The sequence below is a fragment of the Dendrobates tinctorius genome, unplaced genomic scaffold (genome assembly GCF_039654945.1).
Source record: "Dendrobates tinctorius isolate UK_male_01 unplaced genomic scaffold, ASM3965494v1 ptg000116l, whole genome shotgun sequence".
In the NCBI taxonomy this organism is placed as follows: Eukaryota; Metazoa; Chordata; class Amphibia; order Anura; family Dendrobatidae; genus Dendrobates; species Dendrobates tinctorius.
Window position 1 is genome coordinate 33,345,076 of NW_027361784.1, and position 22,868 is coordinate 33,367,943.

Here is a 22,868-nt window from a genome sequence, read left to right on the forward strand (position 1 = left end):
TTTTGGCAAGACAAAAGTTTTGTCGCCTGGTCATATAATGCACCCAATCCTAGTTTACATCCTCACCTGTGCTCAGTAAATGATCAGTTAATTAGTGGGTGTGTATAAAAAGAAACCCAGCACCCCAGACCTTCACTTGAGCTGCAACTTGAGCTCTGACAACATGCCAAAAATCCACCCAGCTACCAAAGCCTGGATTATCAAGAGGCTGAAGACCAGATCCACTGCAGAGGTGGCTGGCACCTTTAATGTGTCTCAGCGTCAAGTACAAAGAATTAAAGAAGATTCAAAGAGACTGGAGATGTATTTGACAAGCCCAGGTCCGGCAGACCCCGCAAGACAACTGCTCAGGAGGAACGTTTGTTGGTTAGAAAATCCAAAGCAAGCCCCTCTTCCACTGCAGCGGAGCTCCAACAGGCCTGGTCACCTCGAGTCCCTGTGTCAACTAGAACAGTTTGTAGAATTCTGTTTCTGTCTTGAAATGGCCTCCATGGTTGAATCAGTGCCCAGAAGCCAGCACTAAACAAAAGCCAAATAAAAAACCGTATGGCATTTGCAAAGTCCCACAGCCTGCTAAACAGATGGATGCTGGAAAAGTGGCAGAAGGTGGATTTCTCTGATGAATCTTCAGTAGAATTACACCACAGCCGCCGCAAATACTGCAGGAGACCTACTGGAGCTTGTATGGATCCAAAATACACACAGAAAACAGTTAAACTTGGTGGTGGAAAGATCATGGTCTGGGGTTACATTCAGTATGGGGGTGTGCGAAACATATGCAAGGTGGAAGGCAATATCAATAGCCTAAAATATCAAGAAGTATTAGCTACCTCTTATATTCCAAATCATAAAAGGGGTCAAATTCTGCAGCAGGATGATGCTCCATCGCATACATCCATCTCTACAACAAAGCTCCTCCAGGCTAAAAAGATCAAGGTGCTCAATGACTGGCCAGCCCCGTCACCAGACATGAACATCATTGAGGATGTTTGGGGTAGGATGAAAGAGGAAGCTTGGAAGACAAAACCAAAGAATCTAGATGCAATTCTAGGATGTATTAACAGAAGCATACAGTCTAGATCACGTGAAGTCATTATTTCCCTCTACTCCTCTTTGGTCAGACCTCATCTGGAGTACTGTGTCCAGTTTTGGGCACCACATTTTAAAAAAGACATCAACAAACTGGAGCAAGTTCAGAAAAGAGCGACCAGAATGGTGACCGGTCTGCAAACCCTGTCTTATGAGGAAAGGTTGCAGGATTTGGGAATGTTTAGTTTGCAAAAGAGAAGACTGAGAGGAGACTTAATAGCTGTCTACAAATATCTAAAGGGCTGTCACATTGTAGAAGGATCAACTTTATTCTCATTTGCACAAGGAAAGACTAGAAGCAATGGGATGAAACTGAATGGGAAGAGACACAGATTAGATATTAGAAAAAACTTTTTGACAGTTAGAGTGATCAATGAGTGGAACAGGCTGCCACGAGAAGTGGTGAGTTCTCCTTCAATGGAAGTCTTCAAACAGAGGCTGGACAGACATCTGACTGGGATGATTTAGCGAATCCTGCTTTGAGCAGGGGGTTGGACCAGATGGCCCAGGAGGTCCCTTCCAACTCTACGATTCTATGATTCTATGAACTCTGGGAGGCATGTAAGACTGCATTATTTGCTATTCCTGATGACTTCATTAATAAATTGTATGAATCAATGTTGAACCGCATGGATGCAGTCCTTCAAGCTCATGGAAGTCACACAAAATATTAAATATGACTCTAATAGCACCAGAACTTCATTCACCAATGTGATGCAATATGTATTTGTATTTTAAGTTAATTATTTGTTTGAATATCACATTACTTTCTGTGGGCGACAAAACTTTTGTCTTGCCAAAATCTGACCATTCTGTGTCCATTAAATGATCAATATTTCTGCATTGATGCCAATTTATTTTCTTAACCTAAACCACATTTCGGAGGGTTTCAGCTTTCAAAAGAATATTTAATACAACCAATGGATGAATTTACCGTCAGGTTCTAAGCTTTTATTTACATAACATGGATAAGTGACATAACTTCTGTCAGGGAGTGTACTCTTAAACTCTGTAAATAGAAATAGTATTTGTAAATAACACAGTCTTTGGTTAACAATACTTTGATCAAAAAGCATAAAAGCCATCCCAATGCGACAAGGTGTTCCCAGGCGGGATGGTCCTATCCTTTCTCTAATATTAAAATCGTACCCTGTGTCAGCCCACCTCAAAGTGGGCAGAGCAGGCCAGAGGACTGACTGTTCAGCCACCCATTCATGACGAGCTCTATAGATGAAATGCCAAGCTAAGAAAGGGGGAGCCATGCCCCTGTTTGTACAAAGTACAAGAAACTACAGCAAAACCAAAGAAATGAGCCGGAGAATAAGTTGGTATACAGGCAATTTCACTGATAAAACTCAATAAAAAAATAAAATGCGCGCATATCCTCTAGTCAGTGTGAACATGTTCTTACACTAATTTATTTACTATAGGCTCATTTTTTTTTCTTGAGTTTTGTCTGTGAAATAGTCAGAGCGTGAACATGCTCCTGCAGATTTCACATATATCAGCCTATGCTCCGGCTCATTTCTTTGGTTTTGTTGTAGTTTTTTTGTACTTTGTACAAACAGTAGCATGGTGGTCCCTTTCTGAGCTAGGCATTTTATCTATATGCTTATAGCATGGTTTTAATTGTAGGGACTGGATAGGACCGTCCCGACAGAGTACACCTTGTCGCGGTGGGATGACTTTTATACTTTTTGATCAAAATAGTGTTAACCAAGTACTCGATATTATTTATATTTGCTATTACTATTTACTTACTATAGGATATATGCTCATTTTGTTTTTTTACTTGGGTTTTCTGTGACACGGCCACCGTGTGAGCGTGCTTTTCACATATTGCACGTATACCACCTTATGATCCGGCTCATTTCTTTGGTTTTGAAAACAAAGAGGAGCAGGGTCAGCTGTTACTTTTTCTGTGTTCTCGGCAATATACAAAGATGTTACCTGTCATTGTAAGTCTGTCTGTGATAAGGAAACTGCTGTAAACTCTTCCTTAAATGACAGGAAATATGAGTCTAACAAAGCTCCAGTGGCCAGTGTAAAAATTGCAAGATTACTATTTTATTATTTTTGTCAAATGCATGTAACACAAAAACCTGATATAAACAACAGGTCACTTTTGATGATAACATTCCTTTAAATTCAACAGAGAACCCCAGTCTAACAGAGTCTAAGCTTTATTAGCCTTATCAATGTCTATGGAAACAGGTACGCTGAGCTAAACAACCCCTGGAACGGTAATAGCCAGCAGTGTTGTGGGAGGGACCATCGGTATTGGCATCACAAAGACATTCATGCAACTGGCAATGGACTAATGGAGAGTAGAATCCTAACTTTGGCTGGCCAAAAAGGCAAAAGGTTCATAAAGCAGTGAAGGACCTCCTCAAGTCAAAATATTAGCAAACATGGAGGGTACATGTCCAAATCCAAACAAGGTAGTAAGAGCATTTTAAGCAGGGGAGGCTTTACACTAGAGCTTAAGGCTCCTCTGGGAGAGGAGGGAACTTGAGGCAGAACCGAGAGAAGCCATCTTTTTTATTTCTGCTTCTAGCTCCCTTTTTATTCTATGCATTTCTATCAGAGATGGAATAGTCATTTTGCCATTAGAAAGTCAAATGTATCAATCTACCCGACATACCGAAAAAATACAATTAAACATAGTTTTAAAATGCAATTTAAGACACAAACCTCATTATCTCGGTCTTTCTCCAAAAAATGACGAGCCACATGACTCGGAAGAATGTTCCTCAGCATGTTCTCATTATGTTCCCTCAATTCTGTCATTTCACTGATTTCTTCTTTGGCTTGAACCCGCCACAAAAAATCCAGCCGTGCAGTATATTCTAGCTGCAAGAAAGAAATCGTAGGAAAAAAAAAAAAAGTTTCACTAATGATAAAATGCCAGACATATTGGGGGACATTTATCAAAGCACTTTTCATCCAGATGTTGTACAATTTGTGACATTTCCATGTCGTGAGTGAGTGCATAACTTTTATCACCGTTTTAAACAATTTTAACTCCTTCACCACGATGTCATTTTAGTTTTTTCCTCCCTTTATTCCAAAAGTCATAACTTTTTTATTTTTTCATCAATGTGGACGCATGAGGGCTTGTTTTCTACAGGACAAATTCTATTTTTGAATGCCGAAATTGATTTTACCAAATAGTGTACTAGAAAAAGCGAAAAAAAATTCTAAGTATGGTGAAATGCAAAAAAAAATACGTGCACCGCCACAATTTTGTTTTTTTTTACTTACCATGGTCACCATATGGTAAAACTGACCTGACAATTTGATTCCCCAGGTTAGTATGAATTCACAGATACCAAACATGTATAGGTTATTTTTAATTTAATTGGTGAAAGAAAAAACTCAATATTTGTGTGAAAAAATAGTTTTTGCTTTTGTCAAAATTTTCCAAGACCCATAGCATTTTCATTTTTCAGGATCTGGGCAGTGTGAAATCCTATTTTTTCACCTTGAGCTGATATTTTATTGATATCTTTTTGGGGGTAGAGACGATGTGTTGATCGCCTCTTATTGCAATGTTGTGGCGGCCCAAAAAAAGGAATTTTGGAGTTTCGACTTTTTTTCTCGCTTAGAAGTTTACCGATCGGATTAATTTAGTTTATATTTTGATAGATTCTACATTTCTGAATGCTGCAATACCAAATGTGTATTTTTTTTTTTAGCAGATTGCAGCTGTTTTGCTGTTTCAATAGAACTTTTTGTTTCTACCTCGATTCTCTGATCTAACCAAATGAGTTTCCGCCGTATTTGTCAGCCGGCATTATTTTTAGCTTGGCTGCAATTAACAATTTGTCAGTGGGTCTCCGAGTAATTGTTCTCACTCGCAGCAGACAGAATAGCTTTTTTGTGTATGCATTTCTTTTATATATATGAAATTATCTGATGTTTTTCTCTTAAAACATAATAACCAACCATTACTATCCTTCAGACATCAAGCTATAAAAGAACAAATTCGGCGACAATAGACACAAATGCCGACAATATAAAAACACTAAGGTTAAAAGGTAAAGATTTGTTATAGTATTGATTTTATTTTATCTATTTTTTATATTTCAGTGTTCCTGGCGTCTCTAGATGGAGCACAGATTTCAAATTCTCATCGCCACGGCAGGAGTTATTATAGAATCATAGAATGTTAGAGTTGGAAGGGACCTCCAGGGTCATCGTATCCAACTCCCTGCTCAATGCAGGATTCACTAAACCATCTCAGACAGATGTCTGTGCAGCTTCTGTTTGAAGATTTCCATTGAAGGAGAACTCACCACCTCTCGTGGCAGCCTGTTCCACTCATTGATCACCCTCACTGTCAAAAAGTTTTTTCTAATATCTAATTTGTATCTTCTCCCATTCAGTTTCATTCCATTGCTTCTCATGTTTCCATGTGCAAATGAGAATAATGATGGTCCCTCTACACTGTGACAGCCCTTCATATATTTGTAGATGGCTATTAAGTCTCCTCTTAACCTTCTTTTTTGCAAGCTAAATATTCCCAGATCCTTTAACCGTTCCTTGTAGGACATATTTTGCAGTCTGCTCACCATCCTAGTAGCTCTTCTCTGAACTTGCTCCAGCTTTTCAATGCCTTTTTTAAAATGTGGTGCCCAAAACTGGACACAGTATTCCAGATGAGGCCTGACCAAGGAGGAGTAGAGGGAGATAATTACTTCAAGTGATCTAGACTGTATGCTTCTCTTAATGCATCCTAGAACTGTTTGCTTTTTTTTGCTGCTGCATCACACTGTTGACTCATGTGCAGTCTGTGATCTATTAGTATACCCAAGACCCAAGTCTTTTTATCACGTGCTGTTCTTTCCTCCTATTCTGTAGATATTTTCTTTTTTCTTGCCCAGATGTAGAATCTTGCATTTCTCGCAGTTAAATACTATTCTATAAGTCGCTGCCCATTGTTCAAGCTTATCTAGACCCTTTTGAATCCTTCCTGTCTTTTCTAGTGCTAGGTATCCCTCCTAGCTTTGCATCGTCTGCAAATTTGATTAGTTCACCTTCAGTTCCCTTATCTAGATAATTTATAATAATATTGAACAACACTGGGGCCAGGAGAGAGCCTTGTGGTACCCCCACTTGAAACACTCTTCAATTGGGTATGCAACCATTTATTACCACTCTTTGAGTGCGATCACTGAGCCAGTTATGAATCCACCTAACCATACAATCCCATACTTGGTCATTTTTTCCATTAAGTATAGTATGAGATATTTTCTCATATTCTTTGCTGAAGTTGAGATTTACTATATCTACCACATTTTCCTAATCCACCCAGTGAGTGATTCCACCGTAGAAGGAAATTAGATTAGTCTGGCATGATTTGTATGCTACAGACCAATGCTGACTCTGGTTAATTACTGTATTCTTATCCAAGTACTTACATTACATTAATAATTTGTTCACAAATTTTTCCTGGTATAGAAGTAAGGTTCACTGGTCTGTAAATTCCTGCCTCTATCTTCTTTCCTTTTTTGACGATAGGGACAACATTTGCCCTTCTCCAATCTTCTGGGACTTCTCCTGTCTTCCAGGATTTTTCAAAGATTCTGGCTAGTGGTTCTGTAATTTCATCTGCTAACTCTTTCAGTACTCTAGGATGTAATTAATCTGGACCAGGAGATTTAAATTCATGTAAATTAGCTAAGTGTTCTCTCATCATCTCTCTGTTTATAGGTAGTGTGGATTATTTTATTCCATTGATTGCACCGTGAAGATCAGAGTTGGTTTTTCTGCAGGAGTGATTTTTTTCACATCTCCAAGGCAGAATATTGTTATTCAAGTGTGGTCTAGTTACCATCTCAGTTAGTTTTGATATAAAACCATACCTGGTATTTGTTCCTTGAATGACACTAGTTTACTTTTTACATACCAGTCCTCCAAATTCATTGTTATTATTGAGGACATAGTTATCAGAAAATACCTACTCTAACACTGACCCTCTCTGCAAATGTGGTTAGGGTCATTTTTGATCCACTTGATCAGCCAGGGTGACAGAGGCTGCTGTATGGTGCTGGAACGTGTGGTGAAAGTACGATATTTTTTGACAAATCCTGGCACATTCATCCCTACGCTACGACCTCTGTAGGAAGTATTCATTGAGGACTTGCTTGTATATTTTTGGATGTTGCGTCCATTTTCTTTGCACATTGCGTTATTTGTTTTTGTCTGTTTTAAATAATAAAAGTTATTTTTTAGATCACAACTTTAGCCACCATTACGATAAATGACGGCTCTTGGTCATAGAAGGGCATCCCAATAAGTCAGTGACATAATCCAAAGCTGAAGCCGATCCCCGGGTAGCCAAAACTTGGGGTACTGATACGAAAGTGGCTAAAACAGCTGCTGCGGATAAGGAAACTGGATCAAACCAAAGCCAACAAAGAAAAACAATAACATCAAGTCAAGAAGCAAGAAAGAGGTGAGAAATCACCATGTATTACCTAAGGAGGCAGAATGGAAATACAATGGTGAGGGGGTTTACTGTTTTATCAATGATGAGACCAGCAAGTGCCTAAGTCAGGGGCCAAAATAAGTTGTGGGAGGTGCATGCGCAATATGCAAACAATTAGAATACTTTATTGAATCATCTCTGCACACAGCATAAAATTTGTGCATATTATACACTACATCAATTGATCACCAGTGTGTCTGAAAAAAGACCCCTATAGATTGAGTGCAATTAGCCTGTTGTTATCTACTGAAAAGTATTGAATCAGACATATACAAAGTAATTATGCAGGATCGTCCATCATATGGACCTAATCAAAGTGACAAGTGCATGGTATAGATAAATCAGAAATGTGTATGGGAAAACCCTATAGGTGAAACACATAAAGCTGCTATTACCAGCTGAAGGACAATAAGTAATCTATGCACAGACCCAGAGTAGTTTTACAGAAACCACCATCATATCCGAAAGTTGCAGTGACAGGTGCGTTAGTGGTATGTATACAGTGCTGACGTAATGCAGGTAGGGATCTGTCATGCAATGTATTGTCTATGAGATGTTAATAGAGACTAACAACACTAATATAAGCAGATAGATATGGTGTCAAAGTCACAACACTTTCATATAGGGTGAAAGATTGTGTTGTGACTAAGAAGCACTTTATTACAATAAGTCACTTATCCATGATAGAATAAGAAAGGGGATCACCCGCCCATACCCCGACGCGCGTTTTGCCTCTTGCTTTTACGAGGGGATGTGTAATGATGTGGGAAGAGCTTATTAACCATAATGTATACCTTCACGATACAATCATTCACCTTATATGGAACTATTGTGAATTTGACCCCATACCTATCTGCTGATATTAGTGCTGTTAGCCTGAGTTAACATTTTTATGCATACACTGTTTTGTGTATTGATAACACAGGTCAACGAAAAAAATTTTTTTTTCTGGTGTCCAAAATATTTTAATGAATTTGGGGTATTTTTGGGGTGCTGATTCTGAATATGTCATCAGTTTTGCCAGATTGGCTCAAGTTTTTGAGATTTTTGGTATCTTATTTATAGCACTTGTTGGTAAATGCGACGCATCATCTCATTAATTTCTTTGGATTAGTACTTGAACTGAGCAGTTCTCAATATAGTTTTGTGTTAATTAGTGTTCTAAAAGTTTGTTCATAGCTTGATTTTTGCACTAACTTTATGTTGTTGTCTGTTTTCCAGTGAAAAGCATGAACTCATCATGAAGAAGTTGTCTTAACGATCCAGACTCATTCTGTTACATTTGTGGTGAATATACACTGCCAAAACATAGAAGAAACATAACAGACTTCGTAAAAAAAGTGTATTTTGCCTATTTTGGGGTTATGCTTGGGGACCAAGACAAGTTTTGGGCACCACACATAGTGTGCAAAGCATGTATCGAATTATTACGAAAATGGAGCAAAGGACAAAGAAAAAGCTTCAAATTTGGTGTTCCAATGGTGTGGAGAGAGCCAAAAAATCATCATGATGACTGTTATTTCTGTGCAGTGCAAGTGCAAGGATTCAATAAGCATAAGAAACGAAAATGGGAGTAACATGGAATCTGCAAGAAGGCCTGTCCCTCATTGTGAAGATGTGCCTGTACCTGTGTTTACCATAAATAACAGTCATCATGATGATTTTTTGGCTCTCTCCACACCATTGGAACACCAAATTTGAAGCTTTTTCTTTGTCCTTTGCTCCATTTTCGTAATAATTCGATACATGCTTTGCACACTATGTGTGGTGCCCAAAACTTGTCTTGGTCCCCAAGCATAACCCCAAAATAGGCAAAATACACTTTTTTTACGAAGTCTGTTATGTTTCTTCTATGTTTTGGCAGTGTGTATTCACCACAAATGTAACAGAATGAGTCTGGATCGTTAAGACAACTTCTTCTTGATGAGTTCATGCTTTTCACTGGAAAACAGACAACAACATAAAGTTAGTGCAAAAATCAAGCTATGAACAAACTTTTAGAACACTAATTAACACAAAACTATATTGAGAACTGCTCAGTTCAAGTACTAATCCAAAGAAATTAATGAGATGATGCGTCGCATTTACCAACAAGTGCTATAAATAAGATACCAAAAATCTCAAAAACTTGAGCCAATCTGGCAAAACTGATGACATATTCAGAATCAGCACCCCAAAAATACCCTAAATTCGATGAAATATCTTTGGCACCAAAAATGCTGTTGACCAGTGTAATTGGAGCACAGTGATCATTATTTTCCTACACAAACTTTTTTTGGGGGGGACTACTCCGCTCTTGTCTTTTTCTTGTGACATTTCTTGTTATGATCTCCTTAAAGTAATATATTGCACCAAATGTTTTTAAATGTATCAATAAAGTATTCTAATTTTTAACATAATCTCATATTATTTTTTGGGTGGTTTCAGCCCACTCCATTTCTTTCCCGGTTGTTTTAATGATCATATAGGAATACATCACCATTAATATTGCCAAGACTCACTGTGAGGGAACATCATACTTATGAGACATATTCTCAGCCCAACACAATATATATTTGTGCGTTGTCTTTTTCTTGTCAGTATAGAGCTATAACGTACTCAGTAATAATGCCAATAAAAGAAACGCAATGCAACATCTGTTATATTAGATGGAGAAAATGACTGCATTCTGAAGATGTTATTAGGCAAAAACATTATTTGGAAATGAAGAGTAGGAAGAATCTTTTGGAGAAAAAAAAGTTTACAACTGTAATGGTAGAGCGCACTTCACTATTTAGAAAAAAAAAAGCCGAAAGTAACAATAAATTAACAATTGATTAACCAACTAATACCAACATATAGAATAATAAATTATACTAATATAATGTCCAGATAACGGATTTAGAAAGCACTCAATAATAGTGCCGGAGGGAGCCCTGAAAAGAAACCTGGAAGGACGACTACAATCAGAAATCATCCCTGTTGTATATTCTTCTCCTGACTGTGGTGGATCTGTCCTGGATTTACCCATTTAGTGTATAGCAATATTAATTTGAAGTTAGAGTGTTGGTATTATTTATGAAATTTTTTTTATTATAAGTAGTCTATATATATTAATATGAGGGTAAAGCTTATCATATAATCGGGAGTTTCTCCTCTCATTGGCACATAAGATCCAAAATGCGCCCCTGCTGCTTACAACTTACATAAGGCAGAGGAGGCGCTTCTTCAAAAAATATTAAAGGGATTGTCCGGGCTTGGGGCTGAAGTCTGCAGTCACTGTATGTGACTGCAGACTTGAAAATTTTATTCACAGTGTGCACACTATGCGCAGTCAGGATTCTCTTGAGCAGTCGGTCATGTGACTGCAAGTATGTGATTTGCATACTTCCGGCCGCCACATTCCGACTAGACGTATCTAGCCTCACACAATACACTTTCATTGAGCCGGGCTGCGCATGTCTATTTGGCACATGACCACATGTATGCAAGCTGCACACTTGCAATCACGTGCTCGCTTGCTCCCGACACACTGTGAGGATTCACAAGTCTGCAGTCAGAAGGATAGACTGCAGATTTGAGCCCCAAGCCTTGACAACCCCTTTAAATGGATCTTCCTCCTTATGCTGGCTTACACAACAAGATCTTTTCCGGGTCTTGGACAAAAAAGCTTGCCCAATACTCTCCCTACATTAAGTGCCCTGTGGGCAGGGCAAGTATAACAGCATCCATGTGAAAGAGACACATGGTTCACAGGACCAATGAAACTGCCAGAATTACCGCCACAGGATACTTTGCCCTTAGCACAGTGAGTATCATGCTATAACATTTTGACCAGTATTTTTAGTTCTACCATACCCCTTGTGATGGTGTGATATGTTATGTGGGTATCATTTTGTGTCTATTTATATTTTATGCATTTCCATAGTGTTCTCTTGTTGCTCTGTACCATTCCGTGTATTCCCCATATTGTCTAGAGTCTCAATTACCTTCCAAAAGTCTGATAATTGAATTAGCTCACTTACTGTCTGCAGCCTGACTGTATCTATGCCTCTTGATGAAACCCCTATAGTGCCTTAATCCCCAAGGCACCTTTGTCAGGACTGGGAGGCCTGAAAACCACCCCAACCTGTCTGACTACCCATGGACATAAGGAGGGTGCTGGGGAGGACAGGAGCTGTACAAGTCAGACCCTGTGTGGTGATGATCGTGTGAAGACGGCATGTCAGAGAGAAGGGGAAGCATATGGACCCATTTTATCCTCTGTCTGCTGGATTATTGGACTCTCACCTCCTTGGACATTCATCCTGTTACTGACCGGCATTCATGTTTTGGAGTATTGTATCCTCAGTGTGGTGGATTGTTTATAGACCTTTTAGTTTTGCCTATAATAAAGGACTTGGGATTGTTCACACTCCCCTCGCTCTGTTGATTGTGTGGTATCGGAGAAGGACCCTGGGACACCCCTCAACTCATGATATTAGAAGATACCCCATAGAAAGAGCTAAAGTCGTTCCTGAAGCACAGACCATATAGTTGTGTCCTCCTTTATCTTTCCTCCTGGCTTAACATATACCAAGATATCTGGTATGAAATGACCAGCTTTTTTGTTTTTTAAAAACTTAATTTTGTGATACTCTGTCGAGAGATATTTATGCTCTAAGTGTCTTTATATGGCCACCAAGTGTTGTAATGTGAATTGCAGCCTGTCAAGGTTTTTTGATGTCAAATTCCCATAAAGTATTAATTTTTATTCTGAGAAATTGGGAGTCGATAACCAGTGACTATGTCTGTAATTAAATTATATTAGTTCATAAAATCCTTAAAAAGTGAGCGTTTGGGATTTTTTCTTTTAGAAGTGGAGTTTAGGAAGACTGATCTAGAAGTCATACATTGACCATGAGATGTTACTCACTGTTCCTACAACAAATATTTGTGGAACCCATCAAGTTTTTGCACATTTTTTTTTCAGGTTCTAAATCTATACAAAATAATATAACGCAAAAAATAAAAAATAAAAAAAAAAGAATGAACATTTTCACGTTTCTGAATGACACGGCAGATAAATTCACCAAAACAATCACTGTCTCCATTAGGCATCCTGAGCAGCGGTGACATTTTACAGGGCATCCATAATAAAATGCCAGAGAACCATGGGGAACGAGGGAAGGAAATGTTTTGTCTCACCTGCTGTCCATGATAGAAGACGGCTAAGAGGAACATGGCCATTAGCAGCAGGGAGGCCTCTTTCGTCCCTAGGAAGTCTGTGCTGGAAAATAGATAAAACAGCCATTGTCACTCTTTATGAGCCTCACAATATAGCGTGTCGTCAATGGGTGAACATCGGTCCAGTGGGTAATGTAGCACTTAAGATGTGCTGCGTGGGCGTCTGACAAGCCTGCTCACATTACTCATGCAAGGATTGGCTATAATGAATGCTTGATATCACATCGTCCATGCCTAAAGACTTGTACGCTTGGGTCCAGTCCCTTCTCTCGTATTCATATGCAGGACCATAATGTTCTATAAGTAGGAGAAAAGTGATTGCACTGGCTGTGCACATTGCTTTCCTAATGTTTCAGACATTAAAGGGGTATTCCACCTTTAGGATCTCCATTTTTTTTAGGACCCTTAGGTCAACATGGCCAATGGTGGTAGAGAAAGAAAGTTAAGAAGTCTCCATAACTTCCACAGATGGCAATAGAGGGAGCTGCCTGACTGCCCAACTTGCTCCCTTATTTCTCTGGCTGCTTTGTTTGCCATATTAAGGGGCAGGTGACCCCCATTCTCCAACTAGGTTGGGGTCCCAGAGATATTAATATCACTTTTTGATATGGCATACTGGCTGTAATGTCTATACTCCCTATAGCTTTGCTACTGAATAGGGTGTTGCAGTGTTACAAATACCCAATTTCATGAAAATAAAGGATATGAAAACCTACAAGGTCATTTTGTTATTTAAATGTATGCATTTTGGTCTAAAAAGCACTTTTGCTATGATATTTAATTAAAAAATTTAGACCGTTTAGTTTCTACAGCCTCTATGTATCACAATGCAAAGCAGATCTAGTGTGATACACAGAAGCTGTAGAAACCATGGGGCTTCATGAAAAAGTTTAGACCGTTTAGTTTCTACAGTCTATGTATCACAGTACATAGCAGATCTACTGTGATCCTCAGGAGCTCTAGAAGCCATGGGGTTTCATGAAAAAGTTTAGACCATTTAGTTTCTACAACCTCTATGTATCACAGTACATAGCAGAGTTACTATGATCCACAGAAGCTGTAGAAGAAATGGACTTTCATTAAAAAGATTAGACCATTTTAGTTTCTACAGATAATATGTATCACAGTACACAGCAGATCAAAGCAGAGGGTATGAGCCTGAGAAACGAGCAGGATCAGCTCCGTAACTTGAAGCTCGAATAAAGATATGTTTTATTCAAACCATTTCTTCTTTGGTTGACGGCAGCGCTTTATAGCCAAACGTTTTATCCTTTTAATCCATATTGTGTCAATCAGGATCCTCATTATCTGAAGATCCAGAAGCTATAGCTGCAGCCAGTGGAGAGCTCTTCCCTGCTTACACCAGTCTTGTTCCTGACTCTGCACAATGAGGTCAGGTAAGTAAACACACACTCACCATTGCCACTCAGAATTTCCCCATTGATCTGCACAAGGAGCGCTCTCCTCTCTTTCTCTTCACATTAAAAAGATTAGACCATTTTAACTTCTACAGCCAATATGTATCACAGTACACAGCACTCCTACTGTGATTCACAGAGGCTGTACAAGCTATGGGATTTCATTAAAAAGGTTAGGCTTTTTAGTTTCTACAGCCTCTATGAATCATAGTACATAGCAGATCTAATGTGATACACAAAGAGTGTAGAAGCCACAGGGTTTCATCAAAAAGATTAGACCATTTTAGTTTCTACAGCCTCTATGTATCACAGTACATTGCAAATTTTATGTGATAGAAAGAGGCTGTAAAAGCCATGGGGTTTCATTTAAAATTTTAGACCATTTGGCTTCTGCAGCCTCTCTGCATCACAGTTCATAGCACATGTACTGTGATACACAGAGGCTGTAGAAGTAAAATGGTCCCAAATTTTTCATGACATTGCTTTATGAGTGAATAAATCTGACTGATATATTGTATCAAACATGCCAGAGAGATCTGTGGCAATACATGAGTCTAGGACTAGAAGAGATTACAAAGTCATCTCTAAAACTGGAAATGAACTCATTTACAGTTGGAGCCAATATGTCCAAATGTCTTAGGAGTAATTTGCCTTTTAAAATCATTGCCAAGGTGTAGGGACAAGTCTTCTGGGAAACATTTAAGAAGAACATCCAAAAGACCTGCACCATTTGCAGCCTCATCGAAATCTGAGCATGGTTGCCAACTAAGGAAGGAAAGGGTCAAAAATGGGAAGCAATGGCGAGGAGCAGAATGGAAGAGGTGGGCAAGGCTTGGCACCCACCTCTGTTAGTGGAAGGCAGCTAACAAAAAGCGGATCTCACCCTGGCAATTGCCTTGCCAGCTTCTAGAAAGGGGGTCATTAAATAAAGGGAAGGTGTCATTAGAAAATAATCCAATGTTCAAATCAGGTTTTCATGTTAGATGTATTTTTTTTAACTTTTTTGTTTTTTAACTTTTTTTGGTAAAGTTTTTTTAATATTATTCATAAAAAATATTGATAAAAAAATTTAATTCTTGCCATTTTCACATTGGCAACTGAGGCTATTTTAGGCTCATACTTCCTGTTCTTTCAGGAAATGTGCATGTACATTAGCAGCAATAGACGGACTGAGACCCTGTCTTCTGTACTGAAGCATCTAATGATAGTGCACAAAGGTCATTGTGAAGAGAGGGGGAAGAGGTGATCTGTGACATCACCTATTGTAAATGGTGGATCCATCCTGTGTTATCTACTGTATATAGAGGTACAGACATATATCAGACATTGTACAGGAGGAAAAGGTGATCTGTGACATCACCTATTGTGATTGGTGGATCCTGGGTTATCTACTGTATATAGAGGTGTTATCAGTCATTGTACAGGAGGAAAAGGTGATCTGTGACATCACCTATTGTGAATGGTGGATCCTGCATTATCTACTGTATATAGAGATGTTATCAGTCATTGTACAGGAGGAGGAGGTGAGCTGTGACATCATCTATTGTAAATGGTGGATCGATCCTGTGTTATCTACTGTATATAGAGGTGTTATCAGTGATTCTACAGGTGGAGGAAGAGGTGAGCTGTGACATCATCTATTGTGAATGGTGGATCCTATGCTCAGAGAGTTCACAGGGGGAAATGAGAAATTTCTCCCAGTGAATTGTGGTAAACTCACCGCTGCACCATTAAACTTTTTCTCACTTTGCTAGCGGTGATCTCACCGTGGTCCACGCAGCTCATTGGCCTAGCTGGGCACGTAGCCTCAGTGACCTGCGGTAACCTTCATCACGTCACCGCCGGTCACTGACGCTGCGCTCGCAGCAGCTCATTCCTCAGTGGTTCTCAGCCTGGATGGTGGTATCTTGGCACCGTCCAGCTTGAAAACTATTTATCCCCAGACATGGATTACGGCGTGGGAAAGAATGATGGACAGGTGAGGGAATTATTTGGTTTTCATTTTTGTTTTTTCACAGGAGACGTTGACTTAAGTGGAATTAGGCGTTAGGTGAGTATAACTGTTTATAATTATATTTAAATAAAAAAGGAAAAGTATGTTTTTTTTTTCATTTCAAATAAAGGACTTTATTTTGGCTGTGTGTTTATTTGTAATACAACTATAGGATTAGTAATGGAGAGGTGTCTTATAGATGCCTCTCCATTACTAAGCCGTGGGCTTGATCAGTCAGAGGGCAAGTGGGAAGAGCCTGGCCAAGCACCAAAATTGGAGCATCAGCTGCCTTTTCTGGGCAGCTGTGGGCTGCCATTTTTAGGCAGGGAGGTTTGTCATGAACTCATTTTCTGCTCCACCAGTTGAGAGTTCCCCTTCCGTTCTCGCTCTGGTGGTGACAGGAAGTAGTGCGGTTGGTTTGAGTGGTAGTGATCTGCCACCTGATGAGGAAAATAACGATTGGATCTCTGGAGTATCAGACTGGATATAAGACAGCCGACGCCCTATCCGGGTGCTGGTGATTCAGTCTGCTTCTCAGGTCCTGGACTTCAGCTCTCTTCCAGTCTTCTCAAGTTAAGTTTGTTTTTTGCTAATGTTCACACTTGCGCTTGTTGGTCAATTCAGTTTGTTGTGTAATCAGCCTGCCCCTGCTGGGGCTATGCTGAAATTCCACTCCTATTAATCAGTATTTGCCAATCTGCTTTTTGTCCCTTATTAGATTGGCCTCTTTTGCTCTGTCTCAGAATATTTCAGAGTGCTGATATAGGTTTAGAAGTCTAGTGACTTCAGGGTTAATTTTGCTATCAGAAGTGTTGGACAATATTTTTGTAGGTTGTTTTTGGCAGATTGCAGACAGTGTCTTTCCTTTTCTGTCCTTTTTAGTTAGCCGGGCCTGTTATGAATGAGTCACCGTAGGAGGCAAAAGCAGAAATACAAGCTAAGTCCAGAAAACCAGAGAAGTTGGCAACTATCAGATTGCAGACCCCTGAACCTATCAACACAACTAGCAGTAGCCGTGGGGGGTTCCTATGATGCCCTAGACCCCTCGATCACAGCCGGAGAAATACATAGGCCTAAAGAAAGAAAGGGGAAATCTAAACTGCCCCAGAGCAGACCCCAAAGCAATAGGCAGCCCCCAACATATAATGACGGTGAAGCAAGATGAAAATACTAACACAGACAGAAAGATAGACTGAGCAAAGACGGGGCCCCAAAACTACCTAGATAGGAAAGGACAGGAAGGCTGCTGTCTGCAATCTGCCAAAACCCTATCAAAGACATAAGCCAACCAGCTGATATGAAAAAGGCCCTGAAGCAGCTAGGCTTCCAAAACTGAATCAGCACTCAGGTATTTTCAGAAGACAGAGCTAAATGAATTCAGCACACCCCAGCAGGGAATGACAGAAATCCAGAAAAACAAAGCAAAAACAAAGTCAAAGCACAAAAGCAAAAGGCCGAGCAGCAAACTTAGCTTTGGAGGAGCAGGAATTCAGACTGGTCTCCAAGGATCCCACAGAGAAATCACCCGCAGGGCAGAAGGGCGTCGGCAACATTATATCCAGTCCGTAACTCCACTCAGCCAGTCACAATCATCAGCCTCAGGTGTTTGACAATCAGGCTCACTACCTTTCTTTACCAGAAGAGGGAGTTCCTCGGGCCTTAGTAATGAAGGGGAAAATGAACTCACAACAGTACCTCCCCCTTGAGGAGGGGTCACCGAACCCTCAACTGTGCCACCAGGGCGATCAGGGTGAGGCATTTAGATCCCTTGACATACAGGGAATTCTCCCTCAAGATCCGGAACACAGTCCGAATATGTTCCACATGAGAATCCCAATCCTTGGAGAAGATCAAAATATCATCCAGATAGATAATCAAAAATTTATCGACAAAATCTCGGAAAATATCGTTCATGAAGCACTGGAAGAAAGAAGGGGCATTAGTGAGCCCAAAAGGCATCACCAGGTACTCAAAATGTCCCTCCGGAGTATTAAACGCCGTCTTCCATTCATCCCCATGCTTAATGCGAATAAGATTACACGCCCCCCTGAGGTCAAGCTTGCTAAACCAGCAAGCACCTTTAACTCTGGAGAATAGATCAGAAATCAGGGGTAACGGATACTGATATTTAACAGTAATTTTGTTGAGGGCACGATAATCAATACAAGGTCTTAATGATCCATCCTTTTTGGCTACAAAAAAAACCGGCACCCAAGGGTGACGAGGATGGTCTAATATGACCCTTCTCCAACGCCTCCTTAATATAGGATCGCATAGCCTCGTGCTCGGGTACAGATAAATTGAAGAGCCTACCCTTGGGAAATTTACACCCCGGGCTCAGTTCAATTGCACAGTCATAACTCCTATGAGGAGGCAGAGACGCAGACTCATTCTCACTAAATACATCATAAAAGTCCGCCAAATAATCAGGAACATCATGCGACTGAGGAGAGGTGGAAAACACCGGAGCCTCACTAAAGGCACACCGACAACCCCAACTCACCACAGACACAGATTTCCAATCCAAAACTGGATTATGAATCTGTAACCAGGGAAACCCCAGAACAATAGTATCATGCAGATTATGCAACACCAGAAATCTGCAATTTTCTTGATGGTCTGGGGCGACCCGCATTACCACCTGGGTCCAAAACTGGGGTTTATTTTTATCCAAAGGAGTAGCATCAATTCCTCTCAAAGGGATAGGCGTCTGCAGAGGTGTCATCGGAAATCCACAACGTTTAGCAAAATCCAGGTCCATTAGGTTTAGGGCTGCTCCCGAATCCACAAACGCCTTGGCGGAAAATGTGGACAGGGAGCAGATCAGAGTAATAGCCAGAAGACACTTAGGTTGAACACCCCCAACAGAAAATGTGTGTGCAAAGCGTTTCTCTCGTTTGGGACAGACAGAAATAATATGCGAGGCATCTCCACAGAAAAAACACAACTTATTATGCCTTCTGAACTCCTGACGCTGCTCTCTGGAAAAAACTCTATCACATTGCATAGGTTCAGACATTTGTTCAACAGGTGGCAACACCTCTCCTGCAGCTTTGCGTTCGCGCAAACGCCGATCAACCTGAATGGCTAATGACATAGAATCGTCAAGACCAGAGGGAACAGGAAATCCCACCATAGTATCTTTTACGGCTTCTGACAACCCCTTCCGAAAGAGAGCAGCCAAGGCATTATCATTCCAGGTAGTAAGTACTGCCCACTTTCGGAATTTTTGACAGTACAATTCTGTAGAATCACGACCCTGGCTCAATGCCAGCAGGGTCTTTTCAGCCTGATCAATGGCATTAGGTTCGTCATACAACAACCCCAAAGCTTGAAAGAATGCGTTCACATTAGTCAGAATAGGATCATCTGGTTTCAAAGAAAACGCCCAATCCTGGGGATCGCCACGCAGCAAAGAGATGACAATTTTAACCTGCTGCGCGGAGCTCCCTGACGAGTTAGGCTTCAAGGCAAAAAATAATTTACAATTATTTTTGAAATTCAAAAATTTAGACCGATCCCCAAAAAATACATCAGGTGTAGGAATCTTTGGTTCAGCAGCATGTGAATGAGCAAGGTAGGCGGAAATTCCCCGCACTTCCGCAGCGAGCTGCTCCACACGATCAGACAATTGCTTTATCTCCATTGAGAGAAAAAAAAATTCCCCCTACGGCCTCAGAGATATAGAGGAAAAATATACACACTTTTTTTTTTTACAATTCTTTCCTGCTATTGAGTACCCTAGAATCTGCGGTATGGCAGGTGATTCTGTTATGAATGAGTCACCGTAGGAGGCAAAAGCAGAAATACAAGCTAAGTCCAGAAAACCAGAGAAGTTGGCAACTATCAGATTGCAGACCCCTGAACCTATCAACACAACTAGCAGTAGCCGTGGGGGGTTCCTACGATGCCCTAGACCCCTCGATCACAGCCAGAGAAATACATAGGCCTAAAGAAAGAAAGGGGAAATCTAAACTGCCCCAGAGCAGACCCCAAAGCAATAGGCAGCCCCCAACATATAATGACGGTGAAGCAAGATGAAAATACTAACACAGACAGAAAGATAGACTGAGCAAAGACGGGGCCCCAAAACTACCTAGATAGGAAAGGACAGGAAGGCTGCTGTCTGCAATCTGCCAAAACCCTATCAAAGACATAAGCCAACCAGCTGATATGAAAAAGGCCCTGAAGCAGCTAGGCTTCCAAAACTGAATCAGCACTCAGGTATTTTCAGAAGACAGAGCTAAATGAATTCAGCACACCCCAGCAGGGAATGGCAGAAATCCAGAAAAACAAAGCAAAAACAAAGTCAAAGCACAAAAGCAAAAGGCCGAGCAGCAAACTTAGCTTTGGAGGAGCAGGAATTCAGACTGGTCTCCAAGGATCCCACAGAGAAATCACCCGCAGGGCAGAAGGGCGTCGGCAGCATTATATCCAGTCCGTAACTCCACTCAGCCAGTCACAATCATCTGCCTCAGGTGTTTGACAATCAGGCTCACTACCTTTCTTTACCAGAAGAGGGAGTTCCTCGGGCCTCAGTAATGAAGGGGAAAATGAACTCACAACACGGGCCCCTTCGTTTGCTCAGCCTATTTTCCTGCCTTTGTTTGTACTTTCATCTTGTTTCACCGTCAATACATGTGGGGGGCTGTTTTTCCTTTGGGTTCTGCTCTGGGGCAGTTAGATTTCCTCTTTTCCTGCTTTAGGCTTATGTAGTTCTCCAGTTGTGATGAGGCGTCTAGGACCAACGTAGGAACGCTCCACGACTGCTTCTAGTTGTGCGGTTAAGATCAGGGATCTGCAATCTGCATAGTTACCAACATCTCTGGTTTTCATAACAGAATCACCAGCCATTCCGCAGATTCTAGGGTACTCAAAAGCAGGAAAGAATTGTTAGAGAAAAAAAAAGTGTCAGAATTTTTTTTTTTTTTTTTAATGTATTTTTTCCTTTTTTTTCTGGGGCTGTAGGAGGATTTTTTTTCCTAATGGAGATTAAGCAACTGTCTGATCGTGTGGAGCAGCTTGCTGCTGAAGTACAGGGAATTTCCACCTACCTTATTCAGTCACATCTTGCTGAACCCAAGATTCCTACTCCTGATGTGTTTTCTGAGGATCGGTCTAAATTTCTGAATTTTAAGAATAACTAAATTATTTCTTGCTTTGAAGCCTAACTCATCGGGGAGCTCTGTGCAGCAGGTTAAAATTGTCATCTCCTTGCTGCGCGGCGATCCCCAAGATTGGGCTTTTTCTCTGACACCTGAAAGTCCTATTCTGACTAATGTGGATGCATTTTTACAGGCCTTGGGGTTGTTGTATGATGAACCTAATGCTGTTGATCAAGCTGAGAGAACCCTGTTGGCATTAAACCAGGGTCAGGATCCTGCAGAGTTGTACTGTCCAAAATTCCAAAAGTTCCAAAAGTGGGCGGTCCTTACTACATGGAATGATAGTGCATTGGCAGCTCTCTTTCGGAAAGGTTTGTCAGAGACCGTAAAAGATGTTATGGTGGGATTTCCTGTTCCCTCTGGTCTGGATGGCTCTATGTCATTAGCCATTCAAGTTGATCGGCATTTACATGAACGTAAAACTACACGGGAGGCGCTGCCACCTTTTGAACAAATGTCTGAACCTATGCAATGTGATGGGGTTTTGTCTAGGGCGCAACGTCGGGAGTTTAGAAGGCGTAATAAGCTGTGTTTTTTCTGTGGAGACGCCTCTCATACTATTTCTGTCTGCTCTAAACGAGAGAAACGTTTTGCACACACATTTGCTGTGGGCAGTATACAACCTAAGTTCCTTTTGGCAATTACTCTGATCTGCTCCTTGTCCACATTTTCCACTAAGGCTTTTGTGGATTCAGGAGCAGCTCTGAATCTGATGGATTTGGACTTTGTTAAACGTTGTGGTTTGTCCATGACGCCTCTGCAGACGCCCATTCCTTTGAGGGGTATTGATGCCACTCCTTTTGTGGAGAATAAACCTCAGTTTTGGACCCAGGTGACAATGCGAGTTGCCCCAGACCACCAAGAAAAATGTAAATTTTTGGTGCTGCATAATTTGCATCATACTATTGTTCTGGGGTTCCCCTGGTTGCAAACTCATAACCCAGTTTAGGATTGGAAATCTGTGTCTGTGGTGAGTTTGGGTTGTCAGTGTGTTCTTAGGGATGCTCCTGTTTTCTCCACCTCTCCTCAGTCTCATGATATTCCTGATTATCTGGCTGATTTCTCTGATGTTTTTAGTGAGAGTAAGTCTGCATCTTTGCCTCCTCATAGGAGTTATGACTGTGCTTTTGAGTTGATGCCTAGGTGTAAATTTCCCAAGGGTCGGCTTTTCAACTTATCTGTACCCGAACATGATGCTATGCGATCCTATATTAAGGAGTCATTGGAGAAGGGTCATATTAGACCATCCTCGTCACCGTTAGGTGCTGGGTTTTTTTTGTGGCCAAGAAAGATGGTTCATTAAGACCGTGTATTGATTATCGTTCCCTTAACAAGATGACGGTTAAATATCAGTACCCGTTACCTCTGATGTCTGATTTATTCTCCAGAGTTAAGAGTGCCTGCTGGTTTACTAAGCTTGACCTCAGGGGGGCGTATAATCTTATTCGCATCAAGCACGGGGATGAATGGAAGACGGCGTTTAAAACTCCGGAGGGACATTTTGA

General features: G+C 40.7%; 1 protein-coding gene across 3 annotated transcripts in view; it reads right to left on the minus strand.

Annotated features, from left to right (window-relative positions):
• ADCY8 (adenylate cyclase 8) overlaps positions 1-22,868 on the minus strand; it is a 451,884-nt gene that overhangs the window by 41,150 nt on the left and 387,866 nt on the right. For all 3 annotated transcript variants that reach the window (XM_073590345.1, XM_073590346.1, XM_073590344.1), the window contains 2 exons: positions 12,749-12,830; positions 3,784-3,942 (listed from right to left, as the gene is read on the minus strand). In XM_073590345.1, coding sequence (XP_073446446.1) covers positions 3,784-3,942; positions 12,749-12,830 — 241 coding nt within the window. The remainder of the gene's footprint in view (positions 1-3,783; positions 3,943-12,748; positions 12,831-22,868) is intronic.